Source organism: Balaenoptera musculus, chromosome 10 (assembly GCF_009873245.2).
Source record: "Balaenoptera musculus isolate JJ_BM4_2016_0621 chromosome 10, mBalMus1.pri.v3, whole genome shotgun sequence".
In the NCBI taxonomy this organism is placed as follows: Eukaryota; Metazoa; Chordata; class Mammalia; order Artiodactyla; family Balaenopteridae; genus Balaenoptera; species Balaenoptera musculus.
In genome coordinates this window covers 1,443,708-1,463,095 of record NC_045794.1, presented here as the reverse complement: position 1 = coordinate 1,463,095, position 19,388 = coordinate 1,443,708, and the positions used below count along the sequence as shown (strand labels likewise).

At 58.9% G+C, this 19,388-nt stretch overlaps 1 protein-coding gene across 1 annotated transcript in view; it reads right to left on the bottom strand.

Moving 5' to 3' along the window:
• Positions 1-19,102, bottom strand: part of CACNA2D4 (calcium voltage-gated channel auxiliary subunit alpha2delta 4) — an 85,184-nt gene extending 66,082 nt beyond the window's left edge. Inside the window, exons 1-16 of the mRNA XM_036865812.1 lie at positions 18,921-19,102; positions 18,781-18,834; positions 18,647-18,673; positions 18,266-18,421; positions 14,248-14,329; positions 12,842-12,958; positions 9,861-9,920; positions 9,106-9,268; positions 8,762-8,893; positions 4,798-4,858; positions 4,033-4,183; positions 3,180-3,254; positions 2,827-2,916; positions 2,638-2,751; positions 2,233-2,311; positions 727-860 (exon numbers count right to left, since the gene is read on the bottom strand). Coding sequence (XP_036721707.1) covers positions 727-860; positions 2,233-2,311; positions 2,638-2,751; positions 2,827-2,916; positions 3,180-3,254; positions 4,033-4,183; positions 4,798-4,858; positions 8,762-8,893; positions 9,106-9,268; positions 9,861-9,920; positions 12,842-12,958; positions 14,248-14,329; positions 18,266-18,421; positions 18,647-18,673; positions 18,781-18,834; positions 18,921-19,102 — 1,677 coding nt within the window. The remainder of the gene's footprint in view (positions 1-726; positions 861-2,232; positions 2,312-2,637; positions 2,752-2,826; positions 2,917-3,179; positions 3,255-4,032; positions 4,184-4,797; positions 4,859-8,761; positions 8,894-9,105; positions 9,269-9,860; positions 9,921-12,841; positions 12,959-14,247; positions 14,330-18,265; positions 18,422-18,646; positions 18,674-18,780; positions 18,835-18,920) is intronic.
• Between the last annotated feature and the right edge of the window lie 286 nt (positions 19,103-19,388).

Sequence of the window (19,388 nt, the reverse complement as noted above, 5' to 3'; positions counted from 1 at the left end):
AGGAGTCAACAGGGGACAAGTTCTGGTCACTGAGATGCCAGATTAAGTGTCAGGTAAGACCCCCTGGACATTTCTCTTAAAGGTGGGGTGTGCCCCCCTCCCTTCCTCCACCTGAAGCCTAGAATTCGGCCGCAGTCGTCCTGAGCCCCACTAGCCGCTTGGACTACGTGGACCCCAGGGATGGCAGGGGGCAGGGGGCAGCGGGAAGGGGCCAGGGGGCTCGTCATCCACCTCTAGGCTTCTTTTACGTGAGGGGGAAACACACTCCTCTCCTATCGAAGCCACTATCTCCAGATCTCTCTTAATCCCAGCCTGCTACGACGCTGCTGGAGCAGGGGTCTGCGTCTGTGTTGGGTTTGAGGAGTGTCAGGAAGGTCCCCTTCCCCGACATCTCAGCTGACTGTCTACCTTCCATGTCTGGTCCTGCATGGGGGCGAACTACAGGAGGTCTTCTTGGAAACTCGGGCCCCGAGGGAGGCCACCAGTTAAGCTGTAGTGTCCTGAACCACTGGTTGGTCCCCTTTCTTCCCAGAGCAGGTGAGGATGATGGGAAAAGGGAGGGATGAGTCTGGAGCAGACGGCTCTGTCCACGGGGGCGGCCCTGGGGGGGCGTCTGCTCCCGGGGCTCCCGGGCCAAGATGTCGCTCCCCCAGTGTCTCCCCAGGAAGTGCTCTGCCCACCCCACTCCCAACCCAGGAGTCACCGCTCACTCCCTGGGGGCCCCACCTTGCTGTCCATGTAGGCTTCCGTCCAGGTGATGTCATGGTCGTGGTTGATGACCATGGGCCGGCTGAGCACGTGCAGGTATTCCATCACGTTCTCCTGGGCATCCGCCAGCGTGGAGATCTGCGTGTAGTAGCCTGTGGAGGGGCGGGGGCGTACGGCTGTGGATGTAGGGCCTGCACACCCCCAGCCGCCGACGGCTCTCGGCCGGGCCCCTGGCTGGGAGCTGCCCTGGGCCGCTAGGCACCACTTTTCCCAAGGCTGCCCTCTCCCGGGGCAGCCGGAGGCCAGTGGTGCTGCGGGGACATGAAGGCCTGGCCCTGCCTGGACTTGGGAGAACCTTGAGGTCCCCCCAGCCCAAGCACCAGCGCTGTACCAGGAGCAGCAGGGCCTCAACTCAGGGCGCGAGGCCACTCCTCACTCCCCGCAGGGCTGTCCTCAGGGGTGCCTGCAGGCAGCTCTGTCCCGGGTCTGTTTTCTGAGAGCCCCACCTCCTCGTTTCCCTGACTGCTGTCGTCCCTCAGTTACGGGGAGGGGGCTGCAGCCGAGGCGGTATTTAAAAGAGCAAATGCCTTACAAGGCTGTGATGATTTATCACGTGACCGCTCGTCACCTCCCACGGGACACTGTCGCCAGCTCTGGGGAATGGGACAGCTTTCATTCCCAGGGTGCCTCTTGTCTCGGACCCTTTGACCATGCTCTTCCGTCGGCCCAGAACACCCTTCCCCGCTCTCTGCATCTGACTCACTCCTACCACTTCTTTCTGTCTCACCTTAGAACCCCGTCCTTCAGGAGGCCCGCCTGGACCCCCCGAACGCGGGAGGGCTCTCCCCTCGCCCAGCACCCTGGGCAGCCTGTGCCCCTCTGCCCCTCAGCGCGGTGCAGATGGTCCCGTCACGGCTGCTCAGGGTGCGCCGCCCCGACTGGACCGGGCCTTCCTGACCACGTCGACCCCCTAGGGCCGGGAGCGCCAGCAGTCCCCAGCAGGCACTCGGACGTCCTGCTGGGATCGAGGAGCCCGAGTCGGCACCTCGAGGCCCGGGTCTTGGGTTCTGGCCAGAGACAGACGAGGGCTGCCACACACAAAACATTAATCTAAAGAAAATGACGGCCTCTGCCTTTTGTCTGGAGCAGAAACAGAGCACACGGGCTTCATCTGCAGCCGCAGGAACGGAGGCTGGACATCAGAGACGACTGACATTGAAAGGTCGGGCCCATGTCTACATGGTTTTCCGTGTGGCGGTTTGGATAAGGCTTATTTGAAGAGACAGCCGAACTGGAGTCACCACCTCCAGGCGCGCTGCGGGAGGTGTCATGGGGGTGAGAGCCCCGCAGGGAGCAGTCGACATGGGTCTTGCTTTGTCTCAGCGGGAAGGGGGCGGATGCTGGCACCTTTGCTCTGGGCCCCTTGTGGGAGGCCCGGCTCAGCACCTGCGGGGTCCGGGGATGCCCTCCCACCTGCACTCAGCTGAGGCCGCCGGACGCCCTGCCTCACGTGGCGTCACCCACCTTTGTTGTTGCACGCGATCCACTTCAAGCGGTCGGCAAAACTTACTTCCTTCCCGATCAGGTAAGTGAAGACCCGGACCTGGTGGACGAGACACGGCGGACTCAGCAGGTCCCGGCCGCGAGGGGCCTGACCGTGTCTGCGTCTGAATCTGGGGCCGGGTCTCTGGATTCTGCACTTTCACCCCTTTGCGTCAGGAAGGGCTCGGGGAGCGATGCCCGCCCGGCATGGAGGCTTGCCCGGCGGGGCTCACAGCCGGCAGTCTTCCGTCTCTACCGTGCCCTCGCTCGGGGCCTCTGGGGTCACCCTGATGTGGGAACATCATCCTGGGGCTCACGGGGTGGGGCGCGTGGACACGGCAGAAGGAGGCGCTCCCCCGGCCCCCGGCCCCCCGCCCAGGGAGGAACCTTGCGGTCCGGCCAGTTGTATTTCTCCAGCACTGGCTCGTACTCCTCCACGGCCCCATCGGTGATCAGCATGATGGCCTGGTTGCACAGGCTTCCTTGCCCGGCCTCTTGGAACTGCGGGGAAGACGTGGCCGTGACTCCCCATCTCCCCTCACCGCCCCGGCGCCCCTGCTCCGCCAGCTGCCGTACCTGCTGCAGGATCTGGAAGGCCTCACTGAGGGCTTGGCCCACGGCCCCCACGCCTTTGACCATCAGCTTGTCCACCAGCTGTTTGAAGTGCTGTCCCGGGTAAGAGGACAGGGGCGGGTCAGCCGGTCATGGACCAGGGAACCTTCCCCTTTGGTCGTACTTTCAGAGGCTGCGCAGAGCTATTTGCCCAGCAGAACGAGATTGCAGGACCCATCCCCTACTTTCACGGCTGGACCCCTGCAGCGGGTGTTTCTCACATGCCCCCAGGATAAGCCGAGAGGGTGTGAGTGGCCGGCTGCAAGGCCACCCTCACCACTGGATGGAGGTGCTGGCCCAGCGCCAGGTACACTCACCTCTCGGTTGTCCCGATCCGCCTGGACCAGGATCCCTTTAAAACAAGGCTCGATGTAGTGGATGTAGTCGTTGTACTGCAAAGGGCAGAACACACAGGATCAGTTTGGAAAGTCAGGGCCCCGTGACGGAGCTCGCAACTCACGGCGGGCCAGGGGTGGGGTCACCCGGGCCCCTGTGTAATATGATCTTGGGGGACCCCAGGTTTGTGGCAATTTTCTCTGAGTAGAGGGGAGGGAACAGTAGGGCCTTAACTCTAAACATTCTCCCTCAAATCCCGGCCCTTGGCATCTTCCCAGGAGGCCAGCTGGGTGCCGTCCATCCCTGGGGCTCACGGAGACCAGGAGTTACCTAACTCTCCTCTCCCGTTGCCTTCTGTTTGTCCCCCCGCTTCATCACCTTTTGGGGGCAGGTGGAGCGACCCTCAGGAGAGTTGCTGTGAAAGCAGGACCAGGGGCTGCTGGCCCCTCCTCCCGACCTGCCTGGATTTGGGGAGGAAGGAAGTAGGACCCTGGGATCACCCATCCTGCAGATGGAGGAGGCTCTTCCCTCGGTGGCGCCCGGCAAGGGCACACAGGCGGGGCTGAGTTAGGGATCTACTCAGATAACCCCACATCTGGACTGGACCCCAGGCTCGTCTGAGAACCTGAGTAAATCTACCAACTCTGAGAAATGGACGTACGCGTTCCCCACGTAATTTCAGAAACCGTGGACCCCTGGAAGCCTGTCTTGGGTGGGGAGCCCCAGCTTCAGGGGACAGGGTCCTTCAGAGCACGAAGCGTCAGGTGACCGTAAGTACAGGTCATTCTGGTGCAGGCAGAGGACGGGTCTCCTGGAACGGGAAGGCGAGTTTACCGAGATGACGTTCACGAAGTCGTTTTCCCCCAGCGTGTCCAGGATGGTGGAGGCCGTGTGCTTGGCGATGGTCATCCGCATCCCCTTCATGCTGCCGCTCGTGTCCACCAGGATCACGATGTCCTTCGGGGACGTGGCGGCTTGTATGTACCTTTAGCAGAAAGGAAGGGACAGGCCGACGGTGGGAGAGCCGGAGCCAAAACCGCCAACCGACCGGGTCTCCCTGATTTCCATTCAGACTCTGGCTCAAAGTTCAGGTCAACGCCCAGGGTTTCTCAGGCCCGGAACCACTCCGTTCTGAAGCCGCTTCGGGTGCAGTGGTTGGGACTGTGCCCATCGAATGGTCAAGTGGTCACGGTGACCCTTGTCCTCTTTGTTTCGGGCCAGCCCTGGTCCCGGGGTGCTGGCCGTGGGAAGGGAGGGAGCTGGATGGCCCCTCAGACTGGGTTACAGATCTGCCAGAGGGGGGGTGAGGAAGGAGGGGAGAGCCTGGCTGAGGGTTGGTGCGAAGACAGCTCAGAGCCCTGGGAGGAGGTCTGGGGCGGGGAGGACAGATGTGGTCAGGGCTGGAGCAGAGCAGCTGTAGGGGGACGGGGTGGGCGGAGAGGGATGCAGAAGGACACCTTTCTTCTCCTGTGCTGGATTAGTTCTACACACCTGCGGCCCTGGGGTGGGCTCGGGGCAGGCCCTGGAGGAGAACCCAAGGCAAAACCCGAGGCTACAGAAAGTTGCGGGCCCCAGAGGCCTCGGCCCGGGGACGCTTACCAGCCGCGGTTCCGGCAGTCGAAGGTGATGACTCCGCTCTCATCAGGTGTCCATTTGATGCCTGGAAAAGAAAGTCTGGTTTTTTTCGCTAGCTCGGAGAGGCTGCTCCAGCGCTTCTGGCTGGGTGCTGACACCCCGCGTGGCCAGGACCCCCAGGGCAGTAGGTCAGCCCCTGTGAACTGAGGCTGCAGCACGGAGGGAGGCCGGCTCTTGGAGGGACACTCACCTCCCAGCGGCCCCAATCCAGGGTCGGGTTCATTTCATAGGTAGGACCCCGCCCCCCCGCCCAGCCATGTGGTTCCTGGGACTCATCGGTGAGGCTAAACTTCCCATCAACCTAGACGGGGAGGCCCAGGGGTGTGCCTTGTATTTAGCGTCATTGCCGCCCAGCAGAGCGTGGACAGAGCGGGCGAGCCAGGGCTCCGAGCTGCAGCCCACCTGCCTCCAGGCAGGATCCGCTGCTGGTGCCCACGCCCTTCCTGGTAGCTGCGGGGGGAGGTGATCTGGCTACGAGACTAAGCTCCTCAAGGTCAGGCCCTCCCGGTGCCCGGCGGGTCTGCAGGGACCCCCGGTACAGCAACCGAGATGGGCAGCTGAGGCGGAAGTGCTTGGCTCTGAACCAAAACCTTAGAAGAGGGCTTTGGTGGTCCCGGGTGGGGTGCCCTCAGCCCCGAGCAGACACAGAGGTCAGCCCTCTCGAGGGAAGCTTTCCCAAGTCGGGCCTCGCAAGCCAAGGCCACCACGTGCGTTAGAAACGGGCCCCTGTGGGTGAGAGGCCGCCGAGGCAGGAGCCATGGGGTGCGTCCTCCCAGGACGACGGGCGCTGCTGAGACGGCAGACGAGAGCGTGGCCATTGTGGGAAAGGACCGAGGGGCGGCCTCGGGCAAGAGGGTCCGCAGGCCCCGTGAAGCAAAGCGCTCGGTGAACGGAGACCCACAGGAGTAGGCGATGAGCTCTGTCTCTGCTCCACTGATGTCAGTACGTGGTTTGCAAAGGACAAAGCGGGCGATAAGCCCCCACCTAGCAGAGTCACCGAACCCCCAGTTCCCTGAGAGACACAGAGAAGGGCCTGCGCACGTTCCTAAGTCGTTTCTGCAGGAGGCAGACACCACCGCTGAAAACTGCTGACCGCAGGCACACGGACCCCAGACTGGCTGAAACCAGGCGGATGAGGCTCGAAACCTCACTTTGATGGCAACCAATCCGAGAATTGCGCACGAGCTGATCAGGCTCCTGCACCCCTCCCCGACACGGCCTTTAACCCCTTCCCTAGAAGTCCGCAGGGAGCTGGAGCCCTTGCCCTCCTCCTCCCGGGTGCACCGGCTCTCCTTTCGATAAAAAAGCTTTGCTCGCCTAGCAGTCTTATGGGAGTGATGTTCATTTCTATGGTCTTGCTTTCCCAGAATCTAGAGAGAGCGCCCGGGAACACAAACAAGGGATGTTTGTATCAAATAACAGTGAGAGTATCTAATTTGCGGGGATAAAAACAGGGAAACATTCGATGAAAATAAATCAGGGTGGGGAGGCGGAGGTGCAAGTGGGAGAGTTCTAAAGTCCTTTTTTGACTGCAAGGAGGGTGAAAATATTATTTTAATTGTTATATCTCATGTTAAAAATGCTTGATAAAATAGCAGGGCTAATTACTAAAAGAATGGGAAAAGAGGAATAAGTTCCAAACTGACAGAAAAAAGAGAAGTAAGGGGGTAGGGGAGATTTATCAAAAAAGATAAATCCTTAAAAAAGACAAAAAAGAAGAAAAAAGGAAACATAAAACTAGAGGGACGAGTAAAAATTTAAAAAAATAAGATAATAGCATGTCCGAATATATCAACATCATACATGGAAATGTGCTTAACTTGCGAAACGGTAAAAGAGGTTGTCAGTTTGCATAAAAATTAAAAAGCTATAAGCTATTTTCAAGAGATACGGCTAAAACAAAATGACATAGAAGATTGGAAGTAAAAGGATGTAAAATATATATATATCTATATCTCTGGCAAATACCAACTGAGAGCACACTGGTATCACTCTATGAATATCAGACAAAACAGACTTAAAATAAAAAGTGTCATAAGGGCTAATAAGGGTCAAGCAGACATAAAATCAGCAAAGACGTAGAAAATCTAAACAATGCGATTAACAAGCCTGATCTAATGACGTAAGCAGAATTTTTCATCCAACAATTAAAGCACACATATTCTGCTCGAGCACACATAGAATATTTACAAAACTTGATGACATACTAGGCTATTCAACTAAATCCCAGCTAATTTCATATAATCAGTACCACATACACTGTGTCCTCTGACTGCAAAGCAACCGAACTAGGAATTTATAATAAAAAGATAAATATAAAATCCCTATGTATTTGGAAATTTTAAAAGCACACTGTTAAATAACTGAAAGATCAAAGAAGAAATCACAGGGGAATACAAAAAATATTTAGAAGCAAACAATAACTAAAACACTACCCTGACACCAGAAAGCACAGGCAATAACTTCTGTGTATCAAAGGACACAGTCAACAGAGTGCAAAGGGAACCCATAGAATGGGAGGAAACATCCAGAATGTATAGAGAACTCCTGCGACTCAGCAACAACAGTGACAACCTCGTTTAAAAATGGGCAAGTTTTGTGTTTGCACACAAGCTGACGGCTCTGGAAGCCCTGAGGTGGCGGGATTTCCACCCTGGGGAAGGCTTGAGGGACATGGGCCTTGTCTTCAAGCATTTGAAGGGCTTTCCATGGAAGAGGGATGAACTTGTTCATCAAGACTCCAGAGAACAGAAAAAGAACCAAATGGCTTGTTGTGGATTTGGGCAGAGACAAGAGGTACCACTGAGGGAACCGGTGAGCCCTGAGGTCGCTTCGTACTCCTCCTAAGAGAGGCCCAGGGGACACACATGGCTGTCCTCAGGACCCTTTGAGACAGGCTGGGACCTGGCACCTGGGACCCGTTGCTGCAGTGCTTGCACCTGGACAGACATCTCCTCCAGCAACAGAATACAAAGAAACTATGAGGGACTAAAAATAACTGTGTGCCTGCAGAGCTGGGGCAAATTATGGACAACATGATACAAAAAGACCAAAAAAACCCAACTGCCACTTCTGAAGGGCCGGGAGCAAAAGCAGGGTACTGGGCATGCCCCCTGCACTCAACACCAGAAAGGGGTGGGCAAAACACCTAAGCCACCGCTCCAGCCGGACCCCTGGACACACCCCTACCCTCACCCCATATAAGGAACCAGCTCGCCCCGCCCCTATACCCCCCAGGGAGTGAGCAAGGGAACGTGTTGTTTGTTCTCACTCTCCCTGAGCAGCAGGGGCTCCAGTAAAGCCTTGCCTGAATTTCTTGTCTGGCCTCTTATCAATTTCTATTGACTGGGGAAGGCCAAGAACCCTGGCCAGTAACACCTTCCGGTTCCTATCTCAGAAAACAGGGCAATATTAAGGCTTTCTGGACAGGGGCCTAAAATAAGAAGAGTGGGCATGAGCTGCGGTGGTGAATTATTTTAAATGAGAAATAAAAGAAGGCAGAGCTCTTGGAGGCCCCGTGGAAGGGACTTCTGTTTTCTGTTCGTTGGTAGACAAGGGAGCTTTCCCCGCTGCCTGCTGGGTTGGCCGCTAGCCTGTGACACTTCCTTCCCTGCTGCTGAATGAGTGACTTTGCCCCCTTTCTCCAGTGAGGATGCAGCGTTCTGAAGATCGGACTTGCTTTGCCCTCCTTTCCACCTCCCACGTGCTTCTCACAGGACAAGAGTCCAGGTGGGCATTTATTGGCTGGTTACCGAGGCATCATTTGTTCATTCCTTCATCAGCTTGAAAGTGTGCTTATCAGGTTGTGAAGGGGATGGAGGTGGGGTTGGAGGTGCTTCTGGACCAGGGTCCATCTCCAGTGCCTCCGTCGCCTTGTTCCCAGAGGCGGAGCCCCGAGGACCGTGGAGATGTCTCCCAGCGGCCTCACCTGGGTAGATGCGGAAGAACCCTGTCGAGCTGCCAAAGTACTGCCAGGTCAGCGTTGGGTCTCTCTGGAAGTTCTCCACAAAGACAGGGTTCAAGGCTTCGGACATGTAGATTCCATTCAAAATATCCGGGTCTGAAGGGTAAGATTATGGGAGGAAGTGCAGGGGAAACGAGATCAGTCTTCCCCCTGCTGAACACGCGTGCACACACGCACACACACTCGTGTGCACACAGCCTGCAGCGACGCCACCCACGACTGCTGTCCACACCCGCACTCCCCCTCCCCCTCCCCGGGGACCCCCCGTTTGCTCCAGGCGGGGCTGCGGGCTGGGGACCGGCGGGCACCTTTGTTGTAGACATTGGTGGGCAGCTGCACGCTGCTCAGAGACGTGTTCACCAGCAGGCCACTGAAGTGCGCGTTGGCCTCCAGGATGAACTCGGCCCCCAGCTCCACGTAGGCGCCGCTTGCGTCCTTCTCATTGATGAGGTCGGAGTTGTAATAGTCAAACTAGGGTGACACCGAGGAGACGGGAGGGCAGGGGGCCCAGGGAGGGGAAGGGGAGAGAGAGAGCGTCACACGTGATGGATATCGGACAGACTGACCGCCGTGTCCACACTGGCGGAGGATTCCGGCCACGATCACTGATTCGGGGCAAATATCCCTCCAGACATTGGATCGGATGGTTGATTCTTCTGGGTTTTGGTGTAAAGTGTCTCGATTACGGCTTCAGTCCCCACTTGGGCGTGTGTGGACGCAGCCAGCGTTGGAGACTGACAGGCGGACACAGATTCAGGGAGAGCGGGACAGACGGAGGCAGCCTGGCCAGCACCCCGAGATCTTGCAGGAGGGGGAGGGCTCCTGGGGGACCAAAATGGGGGTCCTGCAGCCTGGCCTCCGGCCAGCCATAAATGTCTCCTCAAATTCTCACGGTGGTTCAGAATCAAACCTCTACAGCTTCGTACAAACCTGTGCACATTGAAAGATAGAGCCGGGCCTGTGCAATTCCCACCCCATGTCCCATCCTCAGGTGACCCCAGCCCCGGGGCGTTGGGACATTAGTCACCGTACCTCCCAGGGCTGTGGGAGCGGGAGGACTCACCACCAGGGATTCGTTGAATTCGTGGTTCAGGTCGGCCTCCTCAGCAGCCTCGACCAGATTCTGAGGCCGGGGACGGGAAGGGGAGAGTCAGCGGGGGAAGGAGGCCAGAGGCCCCGTAAGGTCCACTCCCGGGGTCCACCCGCGAGAGCTGGGGACAGACTCTCGGACCAGCACCCGCGCACGAATGCGCACAGCGGCACTAGTCACAGTAGCCCGAAGGCAGGTGCACGTCACAGGGACAGGAAGCCAGGCTGAAAGGTGACACACTGAGTCCTTCCCGCCACGTGACTTTGTGGGGAAGGTGAGGCTAGGGACACAGCACAGAGGTCAGTGGTTGCCAGGGGTTTGTGGGGAGGGAAGGATGAGTAGACGGCAAACAGGATTTCTTAGGGCAGTGAAACTACTCTGTATGATCTCTGATGATGGAGACACGTCGTTATACACTTGTCCAAACGCCCGGAACGTACACCACCAAGAGTGAACCCTCATGCAGACTGCGGACTCTGGGTGACAATGACGTGTCAGTGTAGGTTCGTTAATTGTACAAACACACCTTCTGGTGGGCGTGTGGATAGCTTTGGGGAGGCTGTGTTTGTGGAGGCGGGGGGTAAATGGGAACTCTCCGTACTTTCTTCACAACTTTGCTGTCAACCTGAAACTGCTTTAAAAAATAAAGTCTATTAAAATGTGTGTATGTGTATCTCTCTCTCTCTCTGTATTCAATCTGTACATATTCAGCAGCCAAAAGGTGGAATCAGCCAGTATTTGACCTTTTGTATCTGGAGTCTTTCACTTGGCACAATGTTTTCAAGGTTCATCCATATTTTAACATGTATCAGACATGTTTAACATGTATTCATTTCTTCTTATTTCTGAGTAATATTCCATTTTATGGATATCCCACATTTTGTTAATCTATTCATCAGTTGGTGGACATTGGGGCTATTTCCAAATGGAAATTCCTCCATTTGTGACAACCTGGATGAACCTGGAAGACATCAGGCCAAGTGAAATCAGCTGGATGCAGAAAGGCAAATGTTGCATAAAGTTACTTATGTGTGGATCTAAACTAGTCAAACTCCTAGAAACAGAGGGTAGAATGGTGGTTGCCAGGGTCTGAGGGAGGGTGAAATGGGTGCTGGTCAAGGGGTACAGAGTTTCAGTTGTGCAAGATGAGTGAATTGTGGAGAACTGATGTACAGCAAGGTGGCTTAGGTGACAATATTGTAGGGTGTGCTTGACCTTTGCTAAGAGGGTAGTTCTTGGGTGTTCTCACCTCTCATACAAAAAGAAAGGGGTGGGGAGGGAGGGAAGAAGGAAGGGAGGGAGGAAAATACCATTTATCCTTAATGCATTGTATCCTTAATACAATTACCATTTGTGAGTGATGGATAAGGTGGCTGGCTTGTTTGGGGTGACTATTTCACAGTGGATGTGTATATCGGGTCATCAGGTTGTACATCTTAGTATACACAACTTTTGATTCTCAATTATACCTCAGTAAACCTGGGGGTGGGGGAAAGGAGACCGGAGCTCGTATCCTGGCTTTGCCAGGGGGAGCCGCTGCCCTCTGGGTCTCTATTTATACTCCTGTAAACTGGGCAGAACCAGCGTTATCCCCAACAAGGAGGGAGGGCCCTCCTTGCTTCCCTACTCCCGACCCCCAGTGCCGAGATGTGATGAAGAAATTCCACGCGGCAAAGATTATTTTAGTGCCGCTCTGCAGGCAGTTTCCCCACAGGCACCCTCATAGGAGGGTCCGTGGCTGTGGCCCTGGGGGCACCCCCAGCAGGGAGCAGGGCCTCAAGCTTGGAGAAGGTCCACAGAGCAAGTGCCCCCTGGGTTGGTTTTCCATGCTGAGGCCGTGGGGAGGACGCGGTGCCCCTGGAGCCGCCGGAGCCCAGCGCCCTGGGCTCTGGAGGTGTCTCGGGACCTCGTGTGCTCTGGCGCCAGGAGGGCCGGCACCTAAAGGGGGGCATCCCTGTGCCCCGGTGTCTGCACTCCGCCCAGACCAGCCGACTGAAGGAGGCGGGTGTTACTGCTGTGTGGCTTCTCGGGGGGTCAGCCTCCCCTGCTGTGGGCGGTCCCCGGGAATCCCTCATTGCTTCCTGACGCCAAGAGCCCCTGCCCTAAGCCTGCAGAGAAGAGGCTGCAAATCGTCACAGGTGGGAAAGGGGGCCCCGGCAACCTGTGGGGAGGCAGGGAGATGGGCGGACACCGCTGGGGCTGCAGCCTGTCCCCCCACCATGGCCACCCTCGCCCATCCCCTGTGCAGCCTTGGCCTCCCCTGCGGGCCCACCAGCCCGGACCCCTCTCCTCTCTCCTTGTTCTCCTGGACCCCCAAAAGGAGTTCCTTCGGGGATAACGCTGGTCTGGGGTGGCCAATTCCTGGCACGCGGCACCTGCTGGTTTACACCAGCCAGGTCCCCACAGGGGTCAGGGAAGCACTTCATGCCAGGGAAGTGACACGTCCCGTTTCTACCAGGCCAAGCCAGGTGGATGTGCAGTGACGAAACGCCTGGGCCCTGGGCCCCCATCGGGGCAGCACTTGGGTGCCACGAAGGGGGGTCTGTGTGGCAGGAGGGGAGAGGCTGGGGGAGTTGGAGGAGAGGAGGGAAGGGGAGGAGAGAGGGAGTTCACGTCACCCGCTCTCACCCCACTACGCTCCCACCCTCCACGCCCCCTACCATTCACTCAGCCCGTGACTCCTACGCCCTCACTCTGCTCCGTCCCATCACCGAACCGGAGGTCCCGACGCAGGGTCCTTCTTAACACCGTGGGTTGACCCTCCAGCCCTGGACGCTGTTCCCTAAGGCAGAGCGCCCGCCCGGCCCTCCCCTCTCTCCCCTTGCCCCCCACCCCCTCCTTTACAGGGGTCTTGTGGCTCACGGGCTACGAGGCAGGAGAAGGTGGTGTGGGGGGCTCAGGGAGGGGGTTCCGTGTCCGGGGCGGGCAGACCCCCAGCCCGCAGGCCTGCGCACCTGGATGACTGCCACTTTCCTGCGGAGCATGGTCTCCATGTCCTCCGAGAACTTCCTCACCAGCTCCAAGCCATCCACCTCCTTGATCTTCAGACTGGGCTCCACGTCCTTGTACTTCTGTTCAGGGGACGTGGAGAGACACACGCCTGTCGTCTTGTACCCGGACGTCCACCCCCGGCTGCCGGCGGCCTCCGCCCTCCCCACTGGTGCACTCACACTGGGGCCAGGACGGCCCTCCGTCCTCGTAAAACCTCCCCCAACAACCGACAAGAGACGCCGCTTATCAGGTGTCCTCTGATTCACATCCTTCAGAGGGAGGCTGAGGCCCAGAGAGGTCGTGAACTCGACCGAGGTCACACAGCCAGCGCAGGGGCTGCTCTCAGGCGCTGTGGGGCTCGTGGTGTCTGTGACCCCCATGCGCTGCAGGGGTGGGTGCTGCCTGACTCTCGGCCAGTGGGCCTGGGGGCATTAGGAGGGGTGCTGAGTCGCCATCTGGGCCCCCGGGAGGCACTCCCTCACCATGTGTCCCGAGTGCCACCTGGGCACGAGTTACGCAGTTCCCCAAACTGTAAGATGCGTCACGTGCAAAGCTTTTACCCAGAACAGCCACAGGGTGGGGGGAGCAGGTGTGGGGTGGCGAGGGGACCCGGCATTGCTGCTGCGGCCCTGCGGTCAGGACAGCGGCCCCCAGCCTGGGGGAGGGGACAAGCACGGCCATCAAAGCCGGAGGCTCCCCTTTCCGCAGCACTTAGACAATGGTGCTGAAGCTGCAGTGGGGATTAGATGGTGAATATGGATTCTCAGCGGCTCGCAGCAGGACGGCAGCGCCGTCCTCAGCACTGGCCTGGGAGTCGGGATACCAGCGGGATGGGAGCTCGTGGGAGCCGAGTGAGAAGCCGGCTGTCAGCCCGTGCACAGGCAGCTCAGCTCCTGCCCAGGGGCCAGGCAGGGCCGGACTGGACTCGCCGGGCCCCGGTGGCTCTCCAGTGCCCGGAGACGTGGCAGCAGGTTGAGTGCTGGGTGGGCGGCTCTCTGTCCGAGGGTCTTCGCGCCGAGCTGTCTCCGCCCCCAGGCAGCAGGCCTGTGTCCGGCCCGCCTTCCCCTGCTCCTTCTCCCCTTTGTTCCTCACCCCGCCATCTCTTCCCCCGATCCCGTCTAGGCCCGGGCTTCCTGGGCCCCTGAGCTGACACTACGCTCTTGGCCACCCGACCGTACTGCCCCCCCCGACTTGCTCTGTGTCTTGGGCAAATCATTCCCTTCCCTGGGCCCCAGTTTCCCTATCTGAAATGGGGATTGGATTAAATGACCCCCAAGAGCCCTCACACTCAGACATCCTGCTTCTCCACCAGGACGGCTTAACGCCAGCTGCCCTGGGAGCCCCAGGGTGAGGGGGGGCGGTCACTGACCTTCTGCAGCAGGAGGGAGCCCGAGTACTTGGTGACAGTGTCATACAGGTCCCCGCCGAAGGTGTCTGCCCACAGCTTCACTCTGCAGGACAGTGGGAGTACGGGTGTGTGCACTCGCGCATGAGCACACACGAGACACATGCAGAGATGCACACAGACACGCACACACACAGGAAGCAAGTGTCTACATGCAGAGACACCCACCGGTGCACGTGTGCAAGCCCGCACAAACATGCAGGGACACACATAACACACACATATACACAGATGCACACACGCACAGGTCCACACGCAACCACACACACTGACGTACACCCAGGAAAACACACCAGCAGCTGTGGTGCTGTGGTCCCTCCCGGCCAGGGCAGGGACCCGGAGGACCCATCAGGCTTGGCAGCTACACTGTGATCCCAACACCCCTGGCTGGGGGGCAGGGGCTGACCGCCCGGAGCCAAGCCTACCCCCCGCCCCCAGAGGGCTGGAGAAGAAGGGACGAGGTCGGGGTTGACCAGGCAGGGTGGGGGACCCCGAGGGCTCACACAGCCGCAGCTCCTCGGCCAGTCGTCCCCCAGTTGCCCTGCGCAGGCAGCGTGAGGCAGGGAGGCCGAGACTCTGAGCCGAGTCTGAGAGGCCGGGGCCGGCGGGCAGGGAGGACGAGGCAGCCTCACGGGGAGACCCGCCCCCACAAGTGCCCCGAGATCCCGCCCTTGGTTGGGGGGGAGGCCACGCGGGGCTGTGCCTCAGCCTCTCCAGATGGAGCAAAGGAGTTTCCGCACGGGGTCACGCCAAGGTCAGCGTTCGTTCGGTCACTCGACCGACGATTACCGGGGCCCTACTATGTGCTGGGCATCGTGCACGGGCATGAGCCCTGCCCAGTCCTCGCCTTTGTGGAACCGATAGTTAGAGCGACACCCCTCCATGTACGGAGGGCGCCATCCACATTTGAAGGGGCGCCGTCGAAGCTGGGGGAGGGGGGGTGGTGAGGGAAGGCTTCCTGGCAGAGGTGGGCTCTGACTCAGTGTTGAAGTCTGGGAGAGTCTCCCCCATCAGACAGACTTGGCAGAGAACTCTAGGTGGAGAGGATAGAGGAGCTTGGAGGGGTCAAAAACTGGAACAGGGATGAACAAACCTGACTCCACAGTGGATCTGTTTCTTTTATTTTAACCGTTGTATTCTATTGCTTTTGCTACAACTTGAGAATGTTGCCTACAGCCTGAAATATACAGGACAGCCCATTCTCAAGACTCTGACCTTTAAAGGTGTAACACTTCTCATGCATATAGAGATAAAAACTTGCAGAAGAGAGAGTAACATTTGCCTTGTTGGAGGTTTTTCTTTTTTTCTCTTTTTGGCTGAGAGGCTCCGCTTGGGGGATCTTAGTTCCCCCACCAGGGGGTTGAACCCAGGCCACAGCAGTGAAAGCACCAAGTCCTAACCACTGGACCACCAGGGAATTTCCTTGTTGGAGGTTTATAGGAACAGCATGACCTGACCTATGTGGGCAGCTGTAAGAACAAAGGATTCCGGCACCAAGAATTTGGCAACAACCAAACACGCTGCCTCCCCTTTTAGTATAAAAGAAGCCTGAATTCTAACCCGGGTGAGATGGTGCTTTGGGACACTGGTCCACCACCCTCTCGGTCTGCTGGATTTCCAAATAGAGTCACTATTTCTATGCCCCAATGACTTGTCTCTCGATTGATTGGCCTGTTGTGTGGCGAGCTGTACGAGCTTGGACTCGGTAGCAAAATGACTTCCTGGTCTCCAGCTTGTGTGGTTGAGCCGATGGTGGTATAATTGAATAAAATTAAGACTATCAGGACGATGGGGGAACAAGTTGGGGAGGGCAGAAGTGAGGCGTGCAGCTTGGGAGAGGCAGGAGGTGAGGTCCCTGCGGCAGGGCTACTGGGTGCCGTTGGGCAGCTGTGAACTGCCCAGCTCCAGAAGGCGCCCAACACATTGCATCTTTTTTTTGCGGGGGGGTGGGGGGGGATGTGGACCATTTTTAAAGTCTTTGTTGAACTTGTTACAATATTGCTTCTGTTTTATGTTTCAGTTTTTTGGCTGCGAGGCAAGTGGAAGCTTAGCTCCCTGACCCAGGATCGAACCCATACCCCCTACCCTGGAAGGTGAAGTCTTAACCACTGGACCGCCAGGTAAGTCCCTCGTATTGTATCTGGGAAGACACAAACTTGAATTTAAAAGCTTGAGTGATGTTCAGGAAGAGCAGCCCATGGCAACGGTTTGTCGGTCTAGCAGGTGGAGACAGGGCTGAGGGTTACTGGTTGGTGGGTGGGAGCTGGGATTCTGAGGCAGACGGGCTCACAAAGGGGGGGGGTGTTGGCCGAGAAGGTCTGTGAGTGGACGACAGACCCGGGGGAGCAGCAGCACTCCCGGGGCAGACGGGGGGTGGGGGGGTGGGAAGGGGCGTTAGAGGAAGATAATGGTTAATGTGGGTGCCCGAGCAGACCCGGGAGAGCGTTGAGACTCAAGAAAAAGGGAGAGCCGGGTGTCCAGAGCAGGCCAGGAGGTGAAGCCAGGCGTGTGTACTGGGTTGGGCGGGGAGATCTTTGGGGATCCTGGTGGGGACAGATTTGGGAGGCGGCAGAAGCCGGGCAGGCAGAGGAGGCTGAGCGCTGAGTGGGAGGGGAAGGCGTGGGGGAGATGCCGGTCTCTGCGGGGGAAAGATTGGGAAGGATTCACTGGGGGGCAGGGATCAGGAGCCCGGGGGAGGTCTGGCTCCAGGGTGGTGGGCGCGTGCAGACACGGGCGTGGCTGTGGGCCCTCCCCTCGGCGGACGCTCGGGCTCCCAGTGTGGCCGGTCCCCTCTGCGCAGGCCTGGGCTCCGGCCATCTCTAGCCGGCACTCAGCCTGTCCCTGGAGCTTGCCTGTGCTATTAGCTGGGCTGTGCTCCGGGGTTGAAGGTTATTCTCAATACCTCCTCCCACGATGAAGAGTTCAGGCTGGCAGTGGGTGTGGAGGTGAGATCCCAGCCAGGCCGACTCGAGTTCAAGTCTGGCCCTGCCATTTGCTGGCTGCGTGAGCGTGGGGTGGCCGTCTAACCTCCCTGAGCTCGTTTCCTCTACTGCAGAGTCAGGAGACGGTTCCCCACCTCACTGTGCGGACTGGAGGGTCTTCTGTGGAGACCTGGCAGCACCAGGCCTGTAACAACTGGAGGTGGGACCCCTTGATGGGGACAGAGCCGCTCAAACCCCGCGCTCAGCTCAGCTCCACACAAACCCCAGGCGTTCGTGGGGCCGCAGGCCCCCCTCTGTGAGACACGAGGCTGGCGATAGCCCGACTGTCCTCCTGGGCTCAGGTGTGATGAGCAGGTAGCCCCTTTAGTCCAGAATGTTCTGCTCCCACACGGATCGGAACTGTCTTTAACGGAACCGCCAGAACTAAGGACTAAAGACCAGACACCCCCGGAGAGTCGCACATTAAGTTAAATTATACCAAAGTGTGAATGACCAAGAGCGTCCCTGGAGCTGGTCTTAGTGACAGGATGTAGGACTGGGGCCTGGAGGGAGGCAGGCAGGTGTAGAGAGGGAATGGAGACACCCCCCGGCCCCCGCCGGGCACATCCACCCGGCTCCTGGCTGCGCGAGCTGTTGGTCGGTTTAGGACCGCTTTACCCTCTCAGAATGTTTCCTAACGAATCCTTGTGGGGCCGAGATGGTCACGTCCAGCAACTCAGCTCCCACCCCAGCTGCCTCATCGTGTGATCACCCTGGAAGGAGCCTCGCCCTCAGGTGCTGGGGACACTGCCTGCCATCCCAGGAGGAGTGTGGGCCCCTGTGTTCGGTTCTCCTAGGACGGTCAGGTGTCTGGGCAGGGGGTGAGGGTAGGGCCCCATAGGGCAGAGATTTGGGGAAGAGAAGAAAAGGTCTTCACAGCCAGACAGGGGGAGCGGGCAGCCGAGCCCCGGGAGAGCCTGGAGGCTGGGGGGCGAGGACTGAGGTCGGCTGCGGAGGGGAGGGCGGGAAGGCTTATGGGTGCGGGTGCTGTTGAGGCTTACGTTTCCAGAGGAATCCTGGCCTGCCCCCGCGCGGGGGACAGGGATGTGCTGCACAGCAGGCACAGGGTGACCACCGTCTTCCGCAGGGAGGCCCAGGCCTCTGGCCGCTGGTGCGAGGGCATCCTGCCGCGGGAGGAGCTGGGATCTGGGTGGACCCTGGGGGGTCCGGGCAAGGTGCCCCTGCTGCGGTCAGGCCGGGGAGAGGACGGAGCAGCCCCCGACCCCGAGCTCTGTCTGCCCAGATCCCTGGCACGGCCCCGAGCCTTCTGCCTTCCGGGTCGGGGCGAGCCTGGGGTTCCCCAGCCTGCAGTCGGGTCCTGGCTGCGATGCCCGGCGTGCGTGTGGGGGTCCCTTCTCTGCCCTGCGGAGGGGCCGCCCTACCTGAGCAGCTGGCTTCCAGGAGAGCGGCTGGTGGGAGAAGGTGCGACGGAATGAGCTGGTTAATCCCCCCGCCTCCTCTCTAATCCCCGCCTGACAGCAGGAGGAGGGCGGTGGCGCGACTTCGGCGGGATTACCCGGCTTTCAGAAGGCAGGGCTGGCTCACCCGACGAGGGTCAGAGCACAGCCTCCTGCGTTAAAGAGGCAGAGCCGTCCCCGGAGAGCGCCCTTCCGCAGTGACACTGGCCCTGGATGCGTGTCCAGCGCTCTGACTCACCAGGAGCTGCGACAAACGCTCTCCTTAAACCTCAGACGATCCTGGGGGGTCAGTGTCAGCACCCCTGTTGGCTCGGGGAGGCTAGGGGACAGAGGGGGCCCTGTGCTGGCTCCTGTGTCCAGGCCGCTGACTTCGGCCAGGTCAGAGGTAACGTCCACAGCCTGTGGCCTCCCCTTCCCCATGTCTCACCTGCCCCGGTTCTAATCTGGGGACCCATTTTCCGGGAAGCTCCAGGCCCCTCCCCTGCCCCCAGCCCTTGTATGGAATGAGCACCTAATGCACGTGAAAGGAAGACAGTGCAAGCCCTGCTGCTCAAGGCCTCCGTCCGTCTGCATTTCAGCTTCTCCTCCGACCGACGTCCCCTCTGCCGGGTGGTGCCGGAGGGGCCCTGGGCCTTGGGGGTCCAGCTAAGAGGAAGCCAATGGGGAAACGGTTTGGCTTGTGTAGCCACCTGGACAGTTGTGTGCA